The sequence below is a fragment of the Leguminivora glycinivorella genome, chromosome 6 (genome assembly GCF_023078275.1).
Source record: "Leguminivora glycinivorella isolate SPB_JAAS2020 chromosome 6, LegGlyc_1.1, whole genome shotgun sequence".
NCBI classification, from domain to species: Eukaryota; Metazoa; Arthropoda; class Insecta; order Lepidoptera; family Tortricidae; genus Leguminivora; species Leguminivora glycinivorella.
Window position 1 is genome coordinate 18,248,087 of NC_062976.1, and position 24,914 is coordinate 18,273,000.

At 38.4% G+C, this 24,914-nt stretch overlaps 4 protein-coding genes and 2 non-coding genes across 8 annotated transcripts in view; 2 read left to right on the top strand and 4 right to left on the bottom strand.

The window, feature by feature from the left end:
- Nucleotides 1-9,151, bottom strand: part of LOC125227496 (mitoguardin) — a 73,416-nt gene extending 64,265 nt beyond the window's left edge. The window contains exons 1-3 of the mRNA XM_048131825.1: nt 8,892-9,151; nt 8,214-8,370; nt 7,856-7,993 (exon numbers count right to left, since the gene is read on the bottom strand). Of these exons, the coding sequence (XP_047987782.1) occupies nt 7,856-7,993; nt 8,214-8,370; nt 8,892-8,984 (388 nt within the window). The 5' untranslated portion in view covers nt 8,985-9,151. The remainder of the gene's footprint in view (nt 1-7,855; nt 7,994-8,213; nt 8,371-8,891) is intronic.
- Trnap-agg lies at nt 2,982-3,053 on the bottom strand. Its single transcript has one exon. It is a non-coding gene; the product is annotated as a tRNA-Pro (tRNA).
- Nucleotides 4,708-4,779, bottom strand: Trnap-ugg. The gene has a single exon. It is a non-coding gene; the product is annotated as a tRNA-Pro (tRNA).
- LOC125227495 (F-box only protein 42) lies at nt 5,965-13,515 on the top strand. Of its 3 annotated transcripts, none has more exons than XM_048131823.1 (3): nt 5,965-6,095; nt 11,275-12,494; nt 12,579-13,515. In XM_048131823.1, exons 1-3 carry the CDS (start codon nt 6,056-6,058, stop codon nt 13,047-13,049), a joined length of 1,731 nt encoding a protein of 576 aa, XP_047987780.1. In that variant the 5' UTR covers nt 5,965-6,055; the 3' UTR covers nt 13,050-13,515. The 3 variants fall into 3 exon arrangements, with proteins under 3 accessions (XP_047987780.1, XP_047987781.1, XP_047987779.1); XM_048131824.1 differs by lacking the exon at nt 5,965-6,095 and adding an exon at nt 6,524-6,615; XM_048131822.1 differs by lacking the exon at nt 5,965-6,095 and adding an exon at nt 10,847-11,158.
- A 129-nt stretch (nt 13,516-13,644) lies between these two features.
- LOC125227494 (pre-mRNA-splicing factor syf1 homolog) lies at nt 13,645-16,834 on the bottom strand. The gene is made up of 2 exons (XM_048131821.1): nt 16,716-16,834; nt 13,645-16,192 (listed from the first exon to the last, which is right to left on the bottom strand). The coding sequence occupies exons 1-2, from the start codon at nt 16,752-16,754 to the stop codon at nt 13,685-13,687; spliced, it is 2,547 nt and encodes an 848-aa protein (XP_047987778.1). The 5' UTR covers nt 16,755-16,834; the 3' UTR covers nt 13,645-13,684.
- A 417-nt stretch (nt 16,835-17,251) lies between these two features.
- Nucleotides 17,252-24,736, top strand: LOC125227231 (fl(2)d-associated complex component-like). Its single transcript, XM_048131489.1, has 9 exons — nt 17,252-17,891; nt 20,557-21,788; nt 22,076-22,236; nt 22,631-22,718; nt 22,893-23,071; nt 23,227-23,319; nt 23,451-23,568; nt 23,684-24,024; nt 24,203-24,736. The coding sequence occupies exons 1-9, from the start codon at nt 17,335-17,337 to the stop codon at nt 24,416-24,418; spliced, it is 2,985 nt and encodes a 994-aa protein (XP_047987446.1). The 5' UTR covers nt 17,252-17,334; the 3' UTR covers nt 24,419-24,736.
- The last annotated feature ends 178 nt before the right edge of the window (nt 24,737-24,914 follow it).

Here is a 24,914-nt window from a genome sequence, read left to right on the forward strand (position 1 = left end):
CCGTCACGGACCTATCGCAACGAAAAACACAATACCTACCATCGAAATATTCACGATCATAGAAATCTGCTGATAACCACGTCTCGGTCAAGCATATAATATCATAATGTGATAATGTAACTTGCACAAAAAACTGATTTGTTTTAGTACGTAAACCCCTCACATTCTGATAATAGACACCTAAATTTTCAAGTAACATTTTCGATAAATGATAGAAGTGTTATGTATGTCACTAAAAAGGAATCTCTCTTCATTAAGTATAAATAGTGTAAATATTTTAAAGACCCGTAAAACGTAGTTAATTTAATCATGCTTGCATACAATAAAACATAACGGAAAGTACACACCTGGAAGCAATTGAAAATACAAATTAACGATATTAGTCCGAATAATCGGCGCTTGTCGCCAAACCATAACAGGAAAGTACATAATGGTTTTTCAATGTAGCAAATTATGTAAACAATTAGAACCGTTGATAAGTTAATCGCGTTAGCCAGAGAATTATAATCGCAGCGTCATTTTAAGTTATTTAAAACATTATTATTATGAATATGTATAACCTTACTGCTTTCAGTTTTTCTCATGAATATTTTACAATCTCTTGTCCAGACGTAAGAGTAATTGAGCTCGACCTTGAGCTCCCTGGCTCGTTTGAGCAATAGCTTATTTGCTGGAGTGAGGTGGTCCCCGATGTATATTGTGGACGCGGGCCCAGGCAGGTTAATGTCGGCGGTGGTGAGGCCACGGCGAGCGCGCACGGCGCTGAGCAGCGCGTCCTTACGCCGGCGCTGGGTAAAACGCACGATGATTGCTGGTGGTCGAATATTGGTTGTTCCATTTTGTTGTTCCGAGACATATCGTCGCACTCGATAGATGGTATCCACATCACTGTCCAAAACCGTATATCCCACCAGATTACATATGTTATGCAGGATCGTGTTCAAGTTTTCTCCCTTAAGTGATGGAATCCCGGAGATTTCAAGGTTATTAACCATGGAGTACTGCTTGTTATAATTGTTTTCCGCAGTCAGGTTCTCTATTTTTTCATACGCCACGGTAAGATCCTTCTGGAGGGTGGGGAGCGTCTCACTTTTATCTTCAATTGATGAAACCCTAGATTGAAGTTCTGTTATATCTGCTTTGATTTGGGTTTGCTCCTGGAACAAGGTTTGCGTTTGAGAGAGTACTGATCTTATCTCTTCTTTTAATTCGGCACTGGAGGTCGTAATTTGGGATACGATTTCCTTTCGAAAGTTTTGAAGTTCTTTTGTTATTTCTGATTCAAAATCTGGTTGCTTTCTTTTGCGCAGCGTTATTTTAATATTGTCATCATCTTTGCGGCTCTGTGTAGATAGTTCTGGTTGAGAGTCAGCACGGGCTAGGGTCCCCATTTCTTGCATAGCAACAACAGACAACAGGCAAGCGAAGCAAGCGGCCGACTTGTTTACACAGTAGCGAGAGATAAAAGATAAGCACTGCACTGCACCACTAATGATCAAAAATGAGCTTTATAGTATAAGCGATAAGGCTTCGTTTCGCACAATGTTGATTTAAAATAATTAAGTAAATCTTAGCACACAGCTTACTGCGACGCTGTCGCGATCCGGAGTAACTTTCCCGTGGATTAAACGTTTACAAAAACCCTTCTGGGCTGAACACAGGTTGCTCGGTAAATAACACGAGTTCTTTCTGCCCAAGGCATTCAGCCTTCTGAGGCGTTTCAGGGAACAAGGGGTGTAATTGCAATAGCAAGCGCAGCTCTATAGAGAGTCAATCTTTCATACGGACCGGTACAAAACTTATTTCGGATGACGCTGTATTAAACATTTCGAGGTCACAAGTTTATTGCTTTTCCAGTGTGTCGGGCAAAGTCCTAGTTGAGTCTTTGCCGCACGATGAGACTAAATGAATCTGTGCGGAAAATGAAGTCATAGAAACTAGACAATGTTAATAATCTTATATCTTATTCCTATATACTCGTATTTCACGACTCTTCTTCCCTTTCCGCACATATTCTAAAAGATACTAACCTCCTCGGACTACATGTCCTTCTCCCTTTTTGGATGGGTTTAGTGTAAAAATAATTGATGTGTACAAACATTTAAACCATAATACCTATACCTAATATAGGTAAACACGAACTGTCTCAGGGACCATCGTTAGGAATTCGCAACGAAAGTAGCAAAGGACCAGTAGGTCTAGCACAGGACAATATTTCGCCTGAAAGATAGATACCCGTCTTTTTGCCAGCTACTTGCTGAATAAATGATTTGTATTTGTATTTTTCTAACTGAATCACTTATAGATGGACATCTGGCCGACGACATTGGCGCGCCGCTCCTGTGGGCCTACCGTCGCTGTTAAGATTCTCGATTAGCCGTCAATTGGGTGCTCTATTGAAACATTAGCGAATTAGGACGACGCCTTAGAAATACAAGGGCTTGGTAAGCAGTATGAACACACCGGCCGCAGGCGCCTTCGTTATTTATAACCGGCGGGGCTGCAAGGAAACGGAACAGAAAACCTCTACTTTGTATACGTCGTAAAGACTGCGACTGAAGTGAAGACACTGAAGACCTTCAAGTGTTTATGTAAAGTGGAATACAAAGTAGTTGCATAAAATAGATAAGCATCTAAAATGGCTGTCATCAAATAATAGTGTCTTCTGAGGTAAAAAATAGCATTGTTCTAATGGTGCCTACCATTACATAGTGTATAGTATAGAAAAAAAGCAAAAACAAACAAAATAGAAATTAATAGAATGATATACGAGTGTTAAATTTGCATCTAAATATGTATACCACCTATAATTATAGTAGGTAAGTATTTCGAAGCATTAAAATGCTCGTTCAGCACTTCGACGTCGTATAAAAAAAGTAAGTATTAAAATAATCCTATAATCTACATAAATAAAAATAAAATAAAAAAGAGAAAAACATGATTAACAGCAAAATAAAGAAAAAAAAATAAAAAGATTATTTGGGCTCGTCCGGGATTTGAACCCGGGACCTCTCGCACCCTAAGCGAAAATCATACCCCTAGACCAACGAGCCGGTTGAAGTACACGACGAAATTTATTAACACTTTCGAAGTCACTCATATGGCTAACTTGTAAAGGTTGTACAAATTAACACATCGTTAAATAAATCTAATAGATGAATTCTCATGTTGTTATTATTAACATGTTGAATGATTCCGTAATATAATTGGCTTAGTGAGCCTTAATGAGAAATTCGGCAATAACAACTAATATTTTATTTTAAACGTTATGTTTTCCTCAGGTTCCCCAGTTTTATTCACCGGACATTTAACCGTTCGACCGCAGCGCCATCTATTGTCGAATAGCGGAATTGTCGCTCGCTCGTATAATATTTCACGACGGCAGTAAATTATGACAGTGCAAAGTACATCGCGGTAATTTTGTATGATAACATCCTGTGTGCTCAAATGGACTTTAGAAATAAACGGTAGTTAAGGTTCGATTGCAATAACTTTCTCGTTTTATGCCTTATTTGTAGCTGTTATGTGGCAGGCATTGCGGGTAATTACATAGATTATGGCGAATGGTTATTTAGCCCTATAAATAGTTAACTATGTTGCGCCACTAATTATACTAGGCGCACTAAATTTCTTGTGAGACCCACGTACATATTTCATAATCATTAAAAAATAACATCATCGTAAACAGGAAAGTAACGTGTAGTTTGTTAAATATGAGATGGTAAATCTTAACAGTCCTTAACACACTTTCAGTTAGGTGCCTATTTATTTGCTGATGAACATGAACCCTTACTGTTCAAATTAACGATATTGTATGTAAAAAAAATGTGAATGCAAAAATTACAGTATGTCTGTCCCAAGAGACTGCGTAAAATGTTTGTGTTTGCAATATTTAGCAAAGGCATCACGTCTCCGTGGCACAGGACGCTGTGTCAGTAGGGCGGGACGTGCCGGGATCCGCAATCCCGGGGGAACTAACGGGTGACGCCATTGTCTGTGGCCCTTTGAGATGCGTCACTGTTACATGACGACACCAGCTATTACTGAATCGTTAACGCGTTGTTTCCATATTTAGATATATGAAGTACGTAGCTTGCTTTCCCGTTAAGGCCGGTACAGACGAACTACAATTTACTGAGAGCATATTATGCAGTTTCTATAAAATCGCAGTCAGGATGCAGTTCGTCTGTACCGGCTCTTAGGCTATTAGTGGCTTCTATGAAACATGTAAGTATTTATTAACATCGACCGGACTTAGTTGCCTTTATCACATATGAATGAAAATATAGACAAGCTAGTGATAATTAACGTGCGATATTAATGGAAATTATGCTTCATAAATTTCACTATCGCACGATAAGCACAAAAAACTTTTCTTTCTATCGAGCGATAAATAAGTAGGTCGCGAGATAACACGATTGTATAACAAGTGCCACGGAAAAGGAAATGTTCACATGTGTGATTGTTGTGCATTTGATTGATAATCCATTAGTAGGTAGGTGATGTAGGTAGAAGGTGTATTTTTACATAAATTAAAAGCAGTAACTCGTATACTTGTCGATCCTCTATTTGATTTCGCTCAATTTAATGTTCCTATTGTTTCACAGGTATTCTGCATATTGCTAATTAAAATATTATAAGTGACTCGTTGTACGATGTGTAAGAACCTAACTACATTTTTGATAACAGTCGTGGTATTCAAAAAGCGGGCTCGTCCGGGATTTGAACCCGGGACCTCTCGCACCCAAAGCGAGAATCATACCCCTAGACCAACGAGCCACACTATCAGCCAGCGAATACTGTCGTCTGGGCAGGCTCGATGCGACGTCATAATGAGCCTTCGGTGAAAGGCTCCGGTTCATAAAGCACGTTTTCCACACTTTACCTTGTTAGATAAATGTAGTGTTTATCACAGTTAGAAGTTTTTCTTAGAAAGATTTAAATTAAAGCAATTTTACTGCCTAGAAAAAGAACATAAGTGCCTAGATTATGTTCGTATGTAGGTATATTTGAGCTAGGGTTTGCAATCGTCAAGAGAAGTTAGACACTTTTTGAAAACTCATACCTTAGCTCCAGAAACAATTTGTTACGACGTAATCTAACAACCTATTGTTTTACTAACCCTAACAGTTTGCTATGTTGGTAATGTTAACGAAGACGCGTAGGTATTCACAATATTCACATATCTATGATAGTTATTTAAGTAAATGAATGGTATAGCTACAACGATTTACTTATTTACTTTTTTTGGCCAAAGTGTTAATACCTACTTACCTATTCATTTCAAATGTCTCTAAGTTATGCTATTAGTATGCTGCAAACTCGCAGCGCAATTTCAAACTTCATAAGTGGTATAACTTCATCCCAAAACTAAGAAGACGCTGTCATAAACATAATACACAATGTGCTTGTGGCCGTCCCCCAATGCCGTTTAAATTATAAGTCAAATTAATTAGTTTCACATGATTTGGTGTTGATGCTAATTAACTAACGACCCGGCCCGGCGTTCAGTGTGTAGCGAATAGATGATGGTATACTTATACAGGACGAAATACTGATGGAACTTGTGTTACTGTAATGGACTACTACAGTATTATTTGGCTACCTAATTTACCGGCTCCAATTACGGCGATACATATAATATAAATATATTAAATATAGCCCTATAGAATATGGAAATAAGTAAGGTACCTAGTACCTACACTAAAATAAGAATAACAGTGGGTGGCTTCTTCGCTAGGCTAGATCTGTATTATAGGTTCGTTTAGGTAGCTTAGGTTCTAAGTGTTCTATCCTAGTCATATAGTTATCACTGTTATCAAATGATGGAATAAATGACCAGCCTTCAGTTATAATCATCTCCCAACGGGTTAAGGTAAGACGATGAAGCACTGGCATGAGTGACATCAGAAAACGTGTAATACTACGATACCTTGAAGTTAAGTCAATTGGTAATGTGGGAAGCGGCTCTATAAATACTACTAGCTCTGAGGTCTAGGTCTAATGCTGTATTGATAGCTTTATTGAGTTACGTGGGGTCTGATGCTGCACGCGCATGTGCAACCTTACGTGGGCGATGCGGGGAGAAATGGCACGTGAGTTATATAAACATATTTCGTTTATTCGTTTTGCAGAGGTTTCAGAAACAAGACCGACACGACACTTCCGGAGTTAATGATCCATAGGCTTCAGAGACTGCTTATGATAACAGGTGGGCCGTATGCTTGTTTGCCACCGATTTTACATCAATTTATACCTACATCCTCCGAAAGGAAAATTTCTGTTGACAGTACAAATCCTGCTATAAATATTGTGTTGTGTCAAAGGTTACGTCACCGGCAGTCACAGTCGCGTGGGCGCAAGGTGACTCCCAATCAAGATGTATCAACACGACGTTTATCGCGGCATTTGACACATTCCTAATGTTGTGGTAGGTGTCGTCGTTTAGCGAGGAAATATCGGCCTTCAACCCATCTTTAATATAACAGGGATTTGCCCTGAGGCCTCAAAGCGGCAGTCTATAAAATGTAATGGACGAGGAATGCTGAGATTGATGAGGGTTTGCTAGAACTATATACTTACTCGAAGCGCCGGGACCTCAGCTAGGAAGGTCAAGTAAGCCTAATTAATACTTATGTAAACATCTTGTTATCAATTAAAAAATTATGTTATACCTATTCTAGAGGTAGAATTATTTTAAAGCCGGTCAAAAGGTATAATGATTAAAATAAACTGATATTATGATAATTTATCCTTTTAGCTTAATGACCTTTTAGTAATATCTACTTCCGTGTAGGTATGTTGTACCTAATAGTGTAGATTGATTGTCACCATCTGTTCAGATGAAAACAACAATATCTGTAAGTAGGTGGTCAAGTAACTTAAGCACGATTAATAGATAATATTTATAACTTTCAATTTCTCCGCAAGTATGGTAGGATGTAGGTATTTTTGGAAATTTGCATGTCAATCATAATTATTTTGTTACTTTGCGTTAAGACGCAATAGTCCAGCGGAAAACTGCAATAGCACCAATTCATTCAGTCAGAGAGGACAATCTAACGTAACACTTCCTTGGGCAAATTGAGACATTATCCAATAAAGCTTAAAGTGCAATTTTCTCTAGCTACCTATCAATACAAGCACATGTAGAAGGTAGGTAAGTATGATGATAAGATGGCCTTAGCCCTTAACGTACGTATAGGTTAAGCATTAAATTTTAGAATATTTGGTGCAATATTTAGCATGAAATTTTTTTGCGGAATATGAGATAAAATCTTATCGTTGTTAAATTATGGATATATTAAATTTGTACAGCGGTTTCACGGCGTTGAATTATTACATGTATTATATTATGTACTAACAACGATACTTGAAGTTAACGCCATCTGTCCTAAGTTGAAATACTAATGAACAATGTTGCGCTCCAATTTTGAACTACGTTTGGCTACTCGATAACAGATGGCGCTTTAATTTATCTGCCATAACCCCACCATAATTTAACACGGAATTCACAACGAAAAATATTCACACATGATAAAAAAACTCCAAAAAACGAACAACCAATACCAATAACAATAAGTGCAAACATGATGTTCCTATTGGAAAACAAACATGTTAAATTTAATTCTAATTAATTAATTGATTAAATTATTCAAATATATATGTGCAAGTTATTGAAGAATGTGTAAACATCAAGCAAAATTTACAACACAATAAGTATGCTATTATTTGAATTTGGCTACTCATCAAGAGATGGCGTTAACAAGTGTCAATTAAACTATTTAGTCCAAGGTTAGCATTCTTAATTTCAGATTTTTGCCATAAAATAGGTTACAGAATACAAATGACTTACCCATAACACCTAGTTGCTGTGGTGAAAGTGGGGCAGCATCTCCTCCTCCCGATCCAATCGACCCTGAAGCCAGTGATAGCCGCTCACTGAACCCCAGTGGACTGCTACGGCCTCCACTACTTGCAACTGATCCCATTCCTACAGATAACAACATTAGACATGCATTTAAAAATATTCTAGTAGGTATTAATTGTGAATGAATGTCAAATCAGCACTGGAAGTTGCCAGCAATATGCTGCGATTGTATCATTTCGTGGCACCTTCTCCTTTTTAAGTCTTTTTATTTCAAATACTTTTTTTTGTGTGTTTATGAAAAATAAAACCTTTTTAGTATAATAAGTATTTTGCATGTGGTTACCTCCACTGGGACTCCTCATACGAGAGATTCTCTTGTTTATTGCCCTTTGTATCCGAGGGTTTAGTATCGGCTTGGCTCTCCTTCTTGCTAAGTATCGAGACAATATTCCGACTACTACAGCACTTGTACCCACTACTCCGAGACTCCATAATACGACCTGAAATAATTTATGATCCTATTTAACAATGCTACTTGCTATCTAATTCATATTTTTTTCTCATGAATTTACTTATTCATATGGGTCAGAGAAAATAGATCTATGATATGGGTGTACCTAAGTGACACATCTGTATTTTGCTACACCCTTATCGGGGTCCATGTATGTAATACATATGTGTATATAAATAAATTCTCTATTCTATTCTCTATTGTATATAAAATAAAATTAGTTAAAAAGTATTTTACATTTTTAATTATAAAATGTTCTTAATAATTTGTAAAATATTGCTTAAAAACTATTGATGCCAATAAAGAAGACAGAACAGTAAAATGATTAAACACAGCCAGAATATTACAATACTGTTAATTAGATCTTATTTAGTATTCCTAAAGTTCGGAGATTAATTTCTTTGAAAGAATTAGTTAGAGAACCAGTTTAATGATCTTGACCTACATAATGTTTATCAACAATGATAGCAAACTCAATGGAACATCATCTATAGAATCAGTGCAACAAACCTTTTGAGATGTGGTTAACTGCAACTCACTAAACGATAATGCCTTTTGGCAATGTTTCAGCTTATCAAGCAACGCACTAGCTTGAAGTTGCATTGCTTTTTCTCAATTATATCCAATTTTTAGTCCTGAAATTGCGGCCAAACTGTGGTCGTGATAGGTTACCTGTCAAGTACTGTCACACCCAAAACAGTTTATTTACTTTGAGCACTACGTATTACGTTGTTATTATTTAACATTCATGAATATATCCACGTGACATACTATTATTTATTCATTATTTGATTTAAACATATTATAATTACTTATATGTAACAAGACACTTGAAACTCCCGGTTTTGGAAGCTAAATGTATACAGATTATACATACTATTATGCAATTATTCGCACACATTACGACTCTGAAATACGCGTTTTAAATTATAACTGAAACAACATATCCGTTCAGAATATTTGACTGATTCACATATTTTTATTAAACCCATAGATTTAGAATGATTAAACTAGATTGTGGAATCACATTTTTTGCCATAGCCATACTAAATTGAACCTGAAGCTAGGAACATACTACGCGGACGTCCGTCGTAAAACGACCGCGACCGCGACCTATCAGTGTGCACGGAACAAAACATCCAGAGAGCCAGATTTCGATCGGACGTCCGTGCGCTCAAGGCCACGTCCGCGTCCGTCGACCGATAGTTTGCACGGTTATGTCCAGATTCCCGTCCGCGGTCGATTTACGACGGACGTCCGCGTAGTGTGTTCCTAGCTTTATCACTGAGACAGAAAGTCGATCGTATCAAACTAACGAAAACGGTCCACATGAGAGGGCATTGTTTGGGCTGGTGTCCACAGAGAACCTCCTATAGTGCCAATATTGTAAATTTTGTGCGTGCTACAAATCACCAGTGCTTGGGGCGCGAGGAGCGGGAGGGGAATGTGTTTAGCGCGCTGCGATTGGTCGTTTCAAGGACGGCAGGCAGTCGCGCCAGATGAAAAGGGACAGAAATATGACTGTCCCTCTACTGTCGCGTAAGTGGCCTGTGTAAGTTGACCTATGCCGGCTCTGAATAAATTATAAATATGACTTAAATATTTGTGGAATGTAATACCGTCCGTTTTTAAATTTGAACTTCTTGTTACCTTTCCACACCATTTCACACTACAGGTGGACATCTTTAAGGCATCAAAATACTTCTAAATATTCAATTTTTTATTGCGAAAAACACGAGCTGCTGTCGAGTCGGTTACTTGGTCGTTACTGATCGGGCATGGCGAGCGCCCGCGCTTATATCATGGCAAATACAAGTAAAGCTGGTGACCGCGAGTCGTCTTGTAATGGATGTCTATAGGGGTTGGTCTGTGGCTGGTGTCCCTCTCGCACGTGTGGCCAGTGTTAATGAGGTTACCATAGTAGTAGTATTTTTATCTGTATATTACCTGACTTTATAACTTCTTATATTATTTAAGTGTTATATTCAAACTAGGGGTTCGATATATTTCAAAGAATTGTAAAATAATTATATTGTAATTATTTTGATGCCAATAAATCAAAGATTTGTATAATTAAAAAATATGTTCAAATGGATATTAGTAGATTTGGTAGTAACTTTGAAAATTGACTGGTATCCTCAATGTATGACAGTGATGACGTCACTGAATAATGTTGACATTGTCAGTAAGTGCGAGAGGGACACCAGCCCAAACAATGACCTCTCATGTGGACACACTTTTTGACCTAACTACTTATTCTGGTTTAACTGTAATTCTGTGATTAAACCCTGAAATAGAATGAAATAACGCGAACTTCTGAACTTCACTCGTAATTAATTGATATCAAATAAATACATAAAAAAATCACATTTGAAAACTACCAAAATAGTACATTCAAAACAGAAAAGTTAACAACTTCTGAACTCAACGCCAACATCAAATCATTGAATTCTTCAAATGTCAAACTTGACAATGTTGTCGTTTCTGTAATTTCTGTATCAAATTCCATTTCCTCTAGTAATATATGTTATGAGGAAAACAAAGACTAAGTAATAAGAAAGCAATAAAAATACTATTAAAAACATCAATTGAATGAAGTAAACAGATATATAAAATTATGGATGTTATTCATCAATCTTTACGACAGCAAACATTGAGAAGTACCATCGAAGACCTCCCAGATGAAGTGTTAGAATTTATTTTAGGTCTTTTGCCACCTTACAAAGATCTACAAAATTGTAAAACTGTTTGCAAAAGATGGTACAATTGTGCAGAGAGTAAGTTATTCATTGTATTGTAAACAAACTTATTCAACGGCAATAACATGCTGAACTTTCAGTCAAAGAGCATCAGTATTAAATATTAACCATATTACTTTGCTGTTTTCTTGCAGATGTCTTGCGTAAAACTTCCATGAAGCTGGTTAAAGCTGTAGGAGAATTTAACATACTATGGAAGAAAATAGCACCTACAGATCTCTTACCAACCATAACACGACGATTCTCTCACGCTGCTTGTATACTTGACAATAACATGTATATATTTGGAGGCTGCACCACTAACGCAACATCATTTAACGACTTGTGGAGGTTTGACTTGTCTAAGAGGCAGTGGGTGAGGCCACTGGCCACTGGAACATACCCAGTGCCTAAAGCATACACATCTATGGTGAGCTATAAAGATTTCCTCATAGTGTTTGGTGGGTGGACATATCCTTCACTCTCACAGTACTATCAAAATGTTACCATGTTTAATGACATTCATTTTTATTGTGTCACCACTAATAAGTGGATCTTGATTAATGCCACCAATAGTCCACCTCCTATGGCAGGACACTCTGCATGCATTCGGGATAATGAAATGGTTGTTTTTGGAGGGCTTGTAATGTCACCAGCACAAAATTATCAAATTCAATGCTCAAATGATGTGTGGGTGCTTGACCTTACCACACTAAACTGGAAGAAACAAGCGACAACCAAGCCTAGGCCATCTCCTAGGTATGCACAATCACTCGTACCTCTGGACTCTGATAAAGTGATGTTACTAGGAGGGGTGCAGACATTACACAATCGGTTTGTGTATAGTGATTGCTGGATATTGACCATGAAGGGCCCAACATGGACATGGAAGGAGCTGGCTGTCAAAAATAAAGAATGGGCCGCAGCCAACATATGGTGCAACCCTGCATGCAGGGTTGGAGACAAGATAGTCAGTTTAAGCAGGACACGTTATGGTTGGAACTGTGCCAAGCCTTTAGTGACATCAGCTGTAAGGCTCTCCGCTCTTAGCAGGCCTGAAGGTGCTCCAGTCTCTGTGAGAGTGGAACAGAGTTTACAAAGGCCATTGGATAGAGACCAAAACATAAATGGAAGGAGAGGGGTCTTACCAAGACAGGCCTTGAATGCTGCTAGGCAGCAACTGAATCAAAGTAATGAGCCAGTGGCAGGTCCTAGTCATGAACAAGGAAGAATTCCCATATTTAATGCTAGTGATGAAAATGCTAGTTCAAATGCTAATAATCCTGCTGCTGGTCCAAGTTCAGACTCAAAACCATCTGGCAGTGCCTTAGATTTAGGTAGAAAAGAATCTATTTTGAGAAGAAATAAAAACAAGGTAGGATATCCTTAAGTAAGTGAACTTATAAATAGTAGAAAACTATTCTCAACTTAGATATTTTACTAAATTTTTCTTTTTCAGAATAAAGGTATGAAAATAGTTCGACAACTGCAAGAGGCTAACAAATATAGAATGGCAGCATTTGCTTGTGACAACAGCTTAAAGACAGCGCCCCCAGAAAATGATCTAATCAATCAGAGACAAATTGCCCATCTAGAAAACAGAAGGGAAGAGCCTCCAGCAGAAGCTGAAAATCTGCAAAGGCCTGCTGTGAAGAAGATTAAACGAAACACATTGACCATGCATGTTCTTGATATATCCACAGTGTTAAATGGTAACTCATTTAATTATGTCTCCTGGTTGTGTCCACGATTAGGGGAAACAACAGGAGCACCTGAGGAACTTGTCATGTATTCACTGGTAAAAGGAAACGGAGAACTTATTATGTTTGGAGGTGTACACAATGATATCAGTATTCTAAATTACTCTCAGCACCAAAGCATGTATTCTAATTCATTACATTTCATCACACCACCAAGGGATATAATTTGAAATATTTTGATTTCATGCTTTATGAACATTCTCATTAATACAAGTGTACTATTAACATTAATGCATTTTATTTTTTCTAATTTAGCTATTTACATTTAAAATGGATCACTGTGTGTATGTAGTTCCAAACTGTCCCATTTTCATTACTGTCAGAAATGTTTGAATATTCATGTTATTTTCTACATTATTCTATGTGAATGCATTGATGTTTTAAAAGTAGGTATGACTTTAAAAACATCAATGCATTCAATCGTTTTATTATAACTAGCCGAGTAGTACGTAAAGTTTTACTACTAGATTTAGGTGTTTAAAATGTTTATGCATTGAATACTGTGAAATACACTTAAAAGTCCTGTTTTACGTATACTACCATCTCTACTATTTTTTAAAGTTTAATATATTCTGTAGAAAAATATAACAATAACTATTGCACAAAATGATTTTTGTATTGAACACACTTGTAAATACTCAAGTTTTTCTGTTACTTTTTAAATTGGTACTAGTTTAATGGTTTTAAATAAAGGGATAATAATTCCACATTTCTGTTACCTACTAGAAGTTGTAAATGAAAATTTAATTTAGGTAATTATTATTAAATGATTTATTTATTATTTTAAACAAGAGTCTCATATTTCTTAATCACTATCTTTACTAGTAGTAGGTACAAGCCCTCCAAATACAGCAGCTGGTATTTCTTTCTTCTGAACTGGAGCCGTTACAGTATCATCATCTTCATCATTACTATTTCCAGACTCCTCATCAATGTCAATTTCGTCAGGATTGACCACCTTATCTGCACTCTCCTTAAGCCCCTGAGTTTCGCCTCGCACAAACATAATATTTCCTTTGTTTGCAACAGCCATCTCAGCCGCTTTGGCTTCTAACATTCTCATGCCATCCTTCATTCCTGGTGCCAAGTCAGAAATTGTGCCTGCTGCCTGTGCGGCAGAACTTAACATTTGAGCAGACATCATATTCACTTGTGTATTGTATGTGGCCTGAACGCTTCTCTTTATTCTAAGCATCTCACGCATTGTATCTTCATTTCCATGACGGACTTCAAATTCTTTCCATGTATTCCAAAAGTCTGCAGTTATTCTAGGATCACACATTTGGCTGCAATGTGCATATATGGCTCGAGCTCTATCTATTTCTCCAAGACGAGTTTCCATCTCAGAGAAACAAATACACATCTCTCTCGCTTTTTCTTCTGGTAATGTTTCGATCGCCTTTTCATATATTTGACGTGTTTTTGGAACACCATAAATTTCGGCAGCTTTCTTGATGTATATATTGAACATCTCAAACATTTGCTCTGGTAAAACGGCAGTGGTTGCACGCTCGTAAACTGACATGGCATGTCTAGCTAGGCCATGTTCTTCTTCCAATTTTGCATATAGTAGGAAAATAGACTTTGCAAACTCTGCAGGGCAGTGTTCAAGACATTGCTCAAACAAATCTCTGGCTCTCTCAAGTTTAGAGCCACCATACCTTTTCAAAAACTTTGTCAAATATGTATTCCAGATATCATATACATTGGGCCACTTGAAGAGTGCAATGCCCTTTTCATAAGCTCTGAATGCTTCCTCAAAATAATTATGCTCCTCTAAGAAGAGGCCATAGTTTATTATTATCTGAGGAGTAGCAATTTTCAAGTCAATAATGTGGTCATAAACAGCTTTGCAAGACTTGTAACTACCAAAACTTTCTTCAAGATCTGCATACATAGACCATACTTTCAAGGACTTGTATAAACGCATCTGGACTGTCTCTGTATCATCATGATAAGCAACTTTCCTGCTGGGCAGCACAGTTGCTTTTTGCATTAGTTTCAGTGCTTCTTCATAATTCTCATGCCTGATTTCCATTTCAGCCCATTCACACCAAACTGATGCTAAGTCATCCACTTTTGCATAGCTCACTTGCGTTGCTTTCTCAAAAATTAATCTAGCATCCTCAATTTGGTCATTTTCTTCATAAAACTTAGCAAAACCAACCCATAGAGTGTACAGTTTTCCAACAGCAAGTTTTGGGTCTACTGTCTGTACAGCTTCAGTGTAAGTGTCAATAATTTCATGTGGTTTTCCTTCATACAGTTTAACTCTTTTATGCCATTCAGCCACATTATGAGGGTTTTGTCTTAAAAGAACTGAATTGAGGAGCAGTAATCTTCTTTCCATCAAATATTCAAATCTGGCAAGTCTCAATTCTAAGTCTATATCATCATCTTCAGAAGGGCTTGGTTTTTTTGCAACCTCCTCCATTTTTTTGCTTAAACTTAGTTCTTCAAATTGAGCATAAGCATCAAAAACTTGAGTGAAATCTCTAACAGTAGTCACAGTTTGTATAGCTTCTTCATAGATATCTCTAGCTCTTTCAAATAAGCCACTTCTGACATAATAATCAGCAAGAGAGTTCCACAAATGTCCCAACTGATCTGTATAGCGCCTCAGACCTCCTCTAATAATAGCATCTACATTCAGTGAATGTATTTTGTCTGGATTTTTCGAGATTAATTCGCACAACTCATTCCATACCTGATGGTTTGATTTGCCATGTTTAGATTGGAAATTTTCATTGTTAACAATTTGTGCAAGTTTGATGGCAGCTTCATCCAGTTTATTTATGGAAATCAGGTAATCAATATACTCTTCTGTATCTTCAGGGCTTAATTTTAAATAACGTCTAAACACTCTTACAGCAGTTTCAGGAATGTTGTGTTTCTTTAAAAAACTCAAGTACAGAGGCCATATTCTATGGTGCTGTGTAATTGGCAACGCCCGTAATGCACTGTCAAAAGCTTTTCTTGTCACTGTTATCCTACATTGATCAGTCAAAAAAGTACAGTAATCCATCCATATTCTTGGCATTTTGTGCATGAAGACCAATGATCTCTCAAAGCAGTTGTTAACATGATCATAGCAGGGGTCTGTTATACAGCGGCCTCTGATCTGAGCTCTTCTGAGCTTCAGGTAATTGTACCACAGTTTGAAGGACCCAGGCAGCTCCTTCAGAGCTCGTTCATAAATCATATTAATCTCATGCTTGGGGGCACCTTTTTTGTGCTCTATATATCTAAGCCAATGTTTCACTGAGAATGGGTTTCTTAATATTTCTTCTTCATATGGTAAATCTTCTTCACTCTGTAAGAAAGTCAAATTGCAATTTTAAATTATATATTAGTAAAAAATTTAAAGTAAAATATTCATGCATTGCTCAAGAAATTTACTGTACAATCTGTTCATTGCGTCTTGTTACAATATGCAAAAAGTATTTAATTTCCCTTGCTTTTGAACACATAGGCCATAGGCAGTAACAAAGTGTATACAACTTTGCCTTCAGGAGGGGTTGCCCTTGGACCGAATTCACCCTGTCAAAATACATGTAATACTAATACATCATTTTAGAGCATAATCGTCCCCCCGAAGGCCAGAATTCCAGCTTCATACAACTGATAAAAAAAAGTTGCAATGATACTTATGATTGTTAAGTTCTGGTCACCACTGCAGAGGGTAATGACGATATAGATCAAATAATTATTTCCACAACTGGCTAGACCTACATAAATTCTAGCTAGGCCTATAATTTGGAACTACGGCATGGATTAGACTCCCTAGAGGTTACAACAAATCGTACAGGAAAATATTTGACAAAGAGTATACTTACAAAAAATATTTCGATCTCTTTACCATCAAGTAAAGGCATTTTGCTTAAAATGTGGTTCGATATTTATGAGAAATATTATTTTTACAAGCCGATAAGTAACGCTTTTTAAGTATGCCAATGTCCAATCCAATATGTATCATATGTATGACACTGACAGTCGGGACTTTTTTTTTCAACGCAAGCATGCTTACGCGCCAATATACGCAAGAGCAAAGAATATAATACTCACTAGGCGCAAGAGCCATTGCATTGCAAAAAAATATTCTAGCTCGTATTATATTTGCAATATATAAATATTATTAACTTATGCTGGTAGGATACATTTATTTAATAATCTTCATAAAACAAAGGGGAAAAAAAATATAATTATTCATCCAAAAAATGGTGTCCCGAAAGTGCGTGTAAAGGAACGGTATCAGCTTGTTTGAGACACTGTTAAAACGGCTGTGTTCTATACTTATTATAGAACTCCCTATTCCTGTTTCTATGGTCTCATGATATGGTCATTGAAATTAAAAATATAACCAAACCAACAATGGCGAATGGCGATTGTCGGACGCCGGGGAATATCTTTTATTTCAATTCCGTTTCCAAGTGAGACCAATGTTTTTCCTTTATAATGTCAAAACAAGGCAAAAGAAAAATTACTGTCGAAATTCCGAAAACGAAAGACCTTGCCAACAGACCTAGTGTTTTCGAGCGTCTCGGAACCAAGAAAACTAGTGCAAAAAAAACAAGTGAACATTGTAGACAGTGGGCACAACACGGAAGTTGCGCTTACGGTAAAAGTTGCAAATTTGCTGCCACACACACATTGATTAGCCCTTCAAAGCAGCGTGCGGCTAATAAAGACAGTGAACAAAAACGATTACTGAAAGATGACGCTAAAAGTAGGCTTCATTCGACAGTAGTCGTGCGGTCAGGTCGCAGTCCTGATGGTGAAATCGACAACTGGGATCAAAATGACCTAGAATGTGTGGACACAGACGAGCTGGAGAAACGAAGGCTCCAGCTACAGCGTGAACTTGAACTGCAGTTAAAGATGGAATCTGGAAAAGATATGCGGAAAGAAAAAAAGAAGCCCGTGTCGAGCTCCTCGTCTTCGAGGAGCTCCAGCTCTTCAAGCGTCTCTTCTTCGTCATCCGATGGCAGCTCCTCTTCATCCTCCTCGGGGCGGTGAGAAAATGTCTTAAATTTATAGATGACAAGACAGCATGCCAGCAGTTTGTAATTAGTTTGGCATACATGTTAAATTCAACTTTCTAACTACAATAAGACTCTAAAGTCTTTAAAAAAGGATATATATTCAATACAAATTATGTAATTCAACATACAGATAGTTGAATTATATTACAAATTGAGGGAATTTATAATTATATACATTAAAAATCTGAAATCTGTCACTAAATATAAGATGTAACACATCAAAATTTTCTATATAATTACAGAATTATATTCTAGTTTTTGGCAAACTATGTATGTATTTGCAATTTTACATTGTTTCAGCAATTTTGTTATATTTTTACCAATTCAGGATGTGCTTTTAATCCTTAATCTTATTAAATGAATGAACATAAATTGACTTGCTGAGGTAGTGGTATTCCAGCACTTTGTTACAGAGTACCTGAAACTAAATCTCAAAATTTTACACAGCCTAGCACCTTTAAATGTTGGAATAGGTAACTAGGAATCATGTTCTATGGAAAAGGGTAAAATTTTCTAGATTATGGGTATGATTCTGACTACGGAATGCAATAACCAACCAAATTTTTTAACCAGTTATGGTTTTGGTTATACCCGAAAAATAACCAGTTATGTTAGTTATTTTTTTCAATAATAAGTGGTAAATTTTCAATCAATTCATTGAAAAAATACAATAATTTAAGATTTAGAATAGAAGTATTAGAAAACATTAGTCGGTGTGTTTTTAAGAAAACCTGCAAATTAATGAAAGTGATAATAAGGCCTTTGACATGATATAATATTCAATGAGAATCTTTCACAAGTAAGGGAAGAAATATGAAACGTAATACCTAACATAACCTAAAGTAAACAAATGTCAAAATTATGGTACGGAACCTAAAATTGATAGTCACAGGCAAAAAGGCATTATTTTCTAGTCACTAAAAGATCAAACTCATTGAATTTCAGACATAACATAATAACCATAACCGATTATTTGTGTTTCCTAATAATTGGTTATAAAAATTTGTCAAACAACCGGTTATAACCGATTATTTCGGTTACGGTCCGTCTTGATACTAAAACTCCTCCCTCCCAGTAATAATGTCTTGTCATTTTACTCCTACTTTGTCAGTTATTTTAGTAATTAGCTGAGTCCACAGTTCCACACTGCCCGAGCAGCCTCGCAAGGCAATTGTCACGCGCGACACCTATAGACGTGCCCCGGCTGAGGCAGAACGCACGTTTTACTCCTCGGGTGAGCACGGCCGAGGCTGACCGCTCAGTGTCAGTTTTTCGGCATGATCAAAGCTGCCGGACGTTTGCCGCGCGCGCCGTTCTGGACGTGTTGTTTAATGGGGGTGGTTATTTTGTTCCACACGAATAAATTGAATACCCGCAAAAACCATTAAATGGAACACTAATCAAATCATTCAAACTGTGTATAGAAATAGGGGAATTAGAGACGATTTGTGTTTCATTTGATTGTAAATACAAAACAAATATTGCTGCACGAGTTTTCAGTTTCTTAATATCGCTATAGAAGTAATATCTCCAAAAGTAATGTCTCCATAACAAGTTCCATACAAGGACCGTATGCTTGTTTGCCACCGATGTAGTATTAAAAAAATTAAATAGGTATATCTAAAATTCGTCTTGACTGCATTCATTCTCTCTCTCTACCTTCAAATGGGCTAACTATCATATTGATGTCGCTTATCGTTATTGTTCATTTTTCGCATTGAGTAATTATTACTTAATTACTCAAAGATTTTTCGCACCCAAAATCCCCAAGAATTTGCTGGTTACGTTTTTTCTTTTGGATGGAGTTTAAAAAGAAAAATAAATAATTCACGAGCCATTGCTAGAACTAATATTTTGAAGCGCTGACTGAGGGCGGCCAGCTGGCCATCTTGCCGAGCAAATTGGAGTAGGCCCCGCGAGGGAATTTTCTCACGAGACCGGTGGCCGAGCACAGTGTGCGGGTCCACACTGACTGAGCAGTCTCGTAAAGCCGTGTATCGACTGCGCGCGGCTGCCGCGCGAGCCATGTTCGACCGCGCCAAACCTGCGTTTTGGAGCGCGAGCCAATTTAAAGCTTTCATTTTCATATAGCGCGGCAGCTGCGCGCGGCAGGCGATCCGTGACAAACATTCATTTTGTGCGCGGCAACCATTTCTACGCTTATTTCATTCCATGCATCCCTTCTTAGAGATTTATTATGATATTCAGTGCATTTACTATTCCATAAGTTAGGTTTTAAGCCATATAACCTAATCAAATGCCGACACTTCTCGTTATCCATCTTGCCGCGCGTCTCAATAAAAAGGTCCGTCCCAATTGCGCGCGCACAACACACTGACGCTCCTTTGCCGCGCCACCAAAAACCGACACGAACTGGTTCGCCGCGCGGCACGTTCGAGCGCGCCAATGTTCGAGCTGCCGCGCGCGGCGGACCCGTCCCCATATTGCGCGGCCGCCGCGCGAGCCAATGTTCGATGGTTTGCCGCGCGCAGTCGATACGCGGCTTAAGAATATTTCCTCGCTATTGATGACAAGATTCTCAAAATGTTGTTATATTTGCTTCTTGGTTGTCCTAACATTTATTTGTTTGATGAATGACGTCTTAAAAAATTCACATATAGTGTTTATTTTATAGGGAGGCAAGACGAAAAACGAAGAAAGGCAAATTGAAAAGAAATTCTAGTTCTTCATCGGATGGTGATGCACCCTCTAAAAAGAAAATTGTAAAAAGTGATACCAAAAGAGACAGAAGTGAAACAAAAAAAACAAGTGTTAAAAAAGACGATAGACTTTTAAAAAAGACTGATGTCACTAAGAAAAAGCCCCTGACAAAAACAGCTTTAGGTAAAAAATCACTATCGCCAGGAAAGAAATCTGGGGGCACTCCACCAATTTCATCCAAGAGTCTATCAAAGGCTGTTGGTAAACATGGTAAGTCTCCAGCAAAACGAGACAAAAAGAGTGCTTCCCCACATTCAAGTAAAGACCGCGAAAAGGACAAAAAAGAAAAAGAGAGAGACAAGGACAGAGAAAAGGATCGCGAAAAAGAGAAGGAACGCAGAGGCGGACGCAGCCGGTCGCCCAGAAAAGGTAGGTCTAGATCACCTCGCCACCCTAAAGACCCCAGACGAAAAGAAAGTTCCGAAAGAAGTAGACCAGTTTCACCTAAAAAACAAGTTAGACGGGAAGGTAGTACTGATAGACATAGAAAACGATCTCCCAGTAGGGACCGTGATAGAGGTCGTGATCATAAAGATAGATCATTAGAAAGAAGGAAAGAAAAGCATGACGATAAAGATAGACACGATAGAAAGGATAGAGGCCGTGAGAGAAATAAAGAGGGTAGTAAACGTGACGACGGCAAGCGTAGAGGTCGCGATAGAGGCCTGGGTAGTAGAGGACCAGATAAAGGTCTTGAAAAACCAAACAAGCCTATGGAAAGACTACTCCCTAGGCCTGAAGAGCGTTTGGCTGCGCTTGCCGCAATTTCCAATAGAGCTCTCGAAACAGATAAAAATTCAACTACTTCTAAAGATCGTCAGGATACTCATTCTGATAGAGGTGGCCGAAAACAAGATAGGCTTGAACGGGATAGATCAAGTAAAAGAGACAGGATTGGTAGTTTGGATAGAGAAGGAGGTGATTATGAAATGGGTATGGACCGTAATTATGACCATGGTATGGATCAATATGAAAGAATGGATGATCGCTACGACGACGGTCCTAGGGACGACGACAGGTCACCGGGTTACGCTAGAGATAGACATTACGATCCCGGATATGACATGCCCGGCCCACCCAGAGGGTATCCTGAAGATGAAGATAGGATGTATGCTGACCGCATGGGCGACCATCGCGGTGATATGGGTAAGAATTTGAAGCAATTAATGTGGTTTTACTGTTACTAACAATAACCAATTAACTATACATTAACGAACTAAGAAGCATATTGGGTACACACGTTTATGCTCATCTCTTTGGTTTCTTTGCGACTTTCACAGGCTATTATACTGTCATACTTCTTTCGCTCCATAATCTTTTAAGCATGCTCTTCGGTTTTGGGTACTTTTTCTCATCTTCCCCTAATTTATATATGGTAAAAAAGATCTTTTGATAACAATATGCCCAAATACAATGTGATTTTATTCTTGAAGGGTACGACGACCGACGTCCGCATCGCGACCATTCTTGGGAAGGGCGCTCGGGCTCCATGGACCGAGAGCGTTATATGCACCCGCACAAAGAGTGGGATAGCGAAGACTATCGTGGCGGAGACTGGGGCAGAGATCGACATTGGCCTATGCATGAACCACAGGTAAGTTTTAAGTTCTTTTTATCATTTGATACTTGGTTAGGCATGTCCTTATTTTAGTAGTCCTAGTCATACTTCTATAAGGCGAAACTATTGATCTTCCAATGTTGATAATGACATTGGTGTTTTCAATTCATATCATGATGAGGAGCTTTTTAATTCATTTGCTAATTTTATTTCGTACATTTCTGTTCTTAGGTGAGCATTTACTACCAAACCCTTTACCAGTACCAATCCATTGATTACCGTAAAAGAGCCTATGAAAATCCATGCTTTATCCTGTCCCATATATTCCTTGGGTGTCCCTTTCGTCATATTGGTATGTTTCAAATTTGCTTTATTTTATGTATCAAGTATTTCAAAATTTTAGTCTATTTATTCGTAAAAATGGTTACAGATGAACGACTGGGGTGATAAGGACGCGGAAATGGAAGGGTGGCATCACAGAGGGCACCCGTCGGGATCGCATCGCGGTCGAATGCATGGTAGGATTGTTTTTGTAAATAGTTTTTTTTTGTACTGTGCTCAACAGCTACCGCAAGGGTTTCGCTGGGTGTCTTGTCTGCAAATAGTGCAAATAGTATCAAAGCAACCGCTTCAATGCTTTGTACCCTCCAGTGGTGTACTACAAGCAGGCGTAACTAAATATTTTATTTCAGATGAGTACAATCGTGGTATGAGAATGGACATGAGAGATAAGCGTCGACCGCAGCGGGCCGAGCCGGAGGCCGGGGCCAAGGAGGCGGCGGCGCCCGCCGCGGACGCGGACGACAAGCCCATCCCGGACGACCTCAGCGAGATCAGCGACGATCCTGATGATATTCTAAACAGAGATGATGTGAGCATCCACCTTCATTTCTGCTCCTGTTTTACTTGGCAACTATGATTTAGCCTTGAACTTCAAATAACTTACATTATTCTAATAATGAGATACCTATAGACAAAAGATAACTTAGTTTAATTGACCATTATCTAATGAGTGTGTTTTTTAAGATGATGGATCCATCAATGGATGAAGACAGCCAAGCCGCTCAACCTATGGATGATGGCGGCAAACCTGAGGGTTCAGAAAAAGAGTCTACTCAGGTAAAATAAAGTTATCATAATTATTTTTGTCACCATGACTTGATATAATATCGATATTTTATTTTTAGACAAGTTTTCTTTATGTAATACTTTTACCAGTCATTGGTTAATAACTTTTTCTAATTATATAGGATACCAGTGGTGCTGGAGACGAAAAGGAGTCCCAAGGCGCCAAGAATGATGAAGATGTTACGGATCTAGACTTTGAAGAAATATCAGATGGGGAGCTGGAAGAAGAGAGAACAAGGGGTTTGTTTCATTACATGATGTGTATATCTTAAAACTTAATATAATTTTTAAATTGCTGAAAAAAATTTCTTTATCAAATTTGAATCTAAATTGCTCGCTAATTTTTATTTTTCAGCCGGCTTAGGGGACGCCCTCGGTGTCGATTGGGCTAGTTTGGTGGCAGATGTCCACCGGCGTGAGCAAACCGCTCCCACCGGCGGAGCGCGTGACCGCTGGAAACCTGAACGAGTACTCGCCCGTCTCGGCCTTTCCGTGCACATGGCGGGCAAAGACACCGTCCAAGAAATATTACACAAGAATGCTGAAAGCCTACAGACAGAAAAAACTGCCAAGGACGAACCGAGCTCCGAGCAACCTGCCGAAAACGCTCCAGATCAAAACGGGAAGCACGAAGAAGATGAGAAGCCTGCACCCCCGCCAGATGTGGAGTCTTTGCATCCAGTGGCTGCAATTCAGGTATTTACATAAAATCCACTTTAACATAATGAGAATTGCATAGTTTGTAGTTTCCTTAGCTTCCGCACTCGGCATGCCATCTCGATACTGAACGCTGCGGCGACGCAACGAAACACGCTCTCGAAAGATTATTCTTTCGGTTAGTGACCCGAACTGATAGTTTTGTTAAATTTGACAGGTGGCTGTCGAGAAGCGTAAACGCCAGCGGGCCGTACTATTCGGATCGGGCTGCGAGATCACGCGAGCCCTGAGCGCGCGCCGCGACCTGGCGCTGCGGCGCTACCTGTGCCAGCTGCCCGCCGCCGAGCGCACCGGGCCCGCGCGCGCCGCGCCGCAGCCGCAGCTGTTCCACGCCGCGCGCGCGCTGCTCATGCGGACCCCGGTCACCGGCTGACGAAGGTGTTAAACTGATGTTGCACTGCACCCGCTCTGACTAGTTGGAAATAAGTGCAATAATCAAGTAATTCAAATTGTAGACTTATATTTGACTTTAAAAAACCTGAAGTGAAATTAACTGTGAACTATGTGTGATCATATTAATGGGATGTGGAGTGTAGTGAAAAATCTAATATTGTAAGTTGTAAGTGTAACTTATGACTGACTATTTTAGTATACTTAAGTCAATATTATAAATGTTTTATTCCAACTCACTGGCCATAATATTATGTGCTGTCGCACGTGCATTTACATTATGTATGCTGATAATGAAATATACAACTACATTATAATTAGGTTGTTTTATTGCATTTGGTATAAAAAAACAGCCACAATTAAAGCAGAATAAAATGAATAATATACACTATACACTGTTGGATTAACATAATGTTGAACTTATTGACACATAAACTTAGTGGGTTTAGCTAAACATAAATCACCATAAACTTCATGTA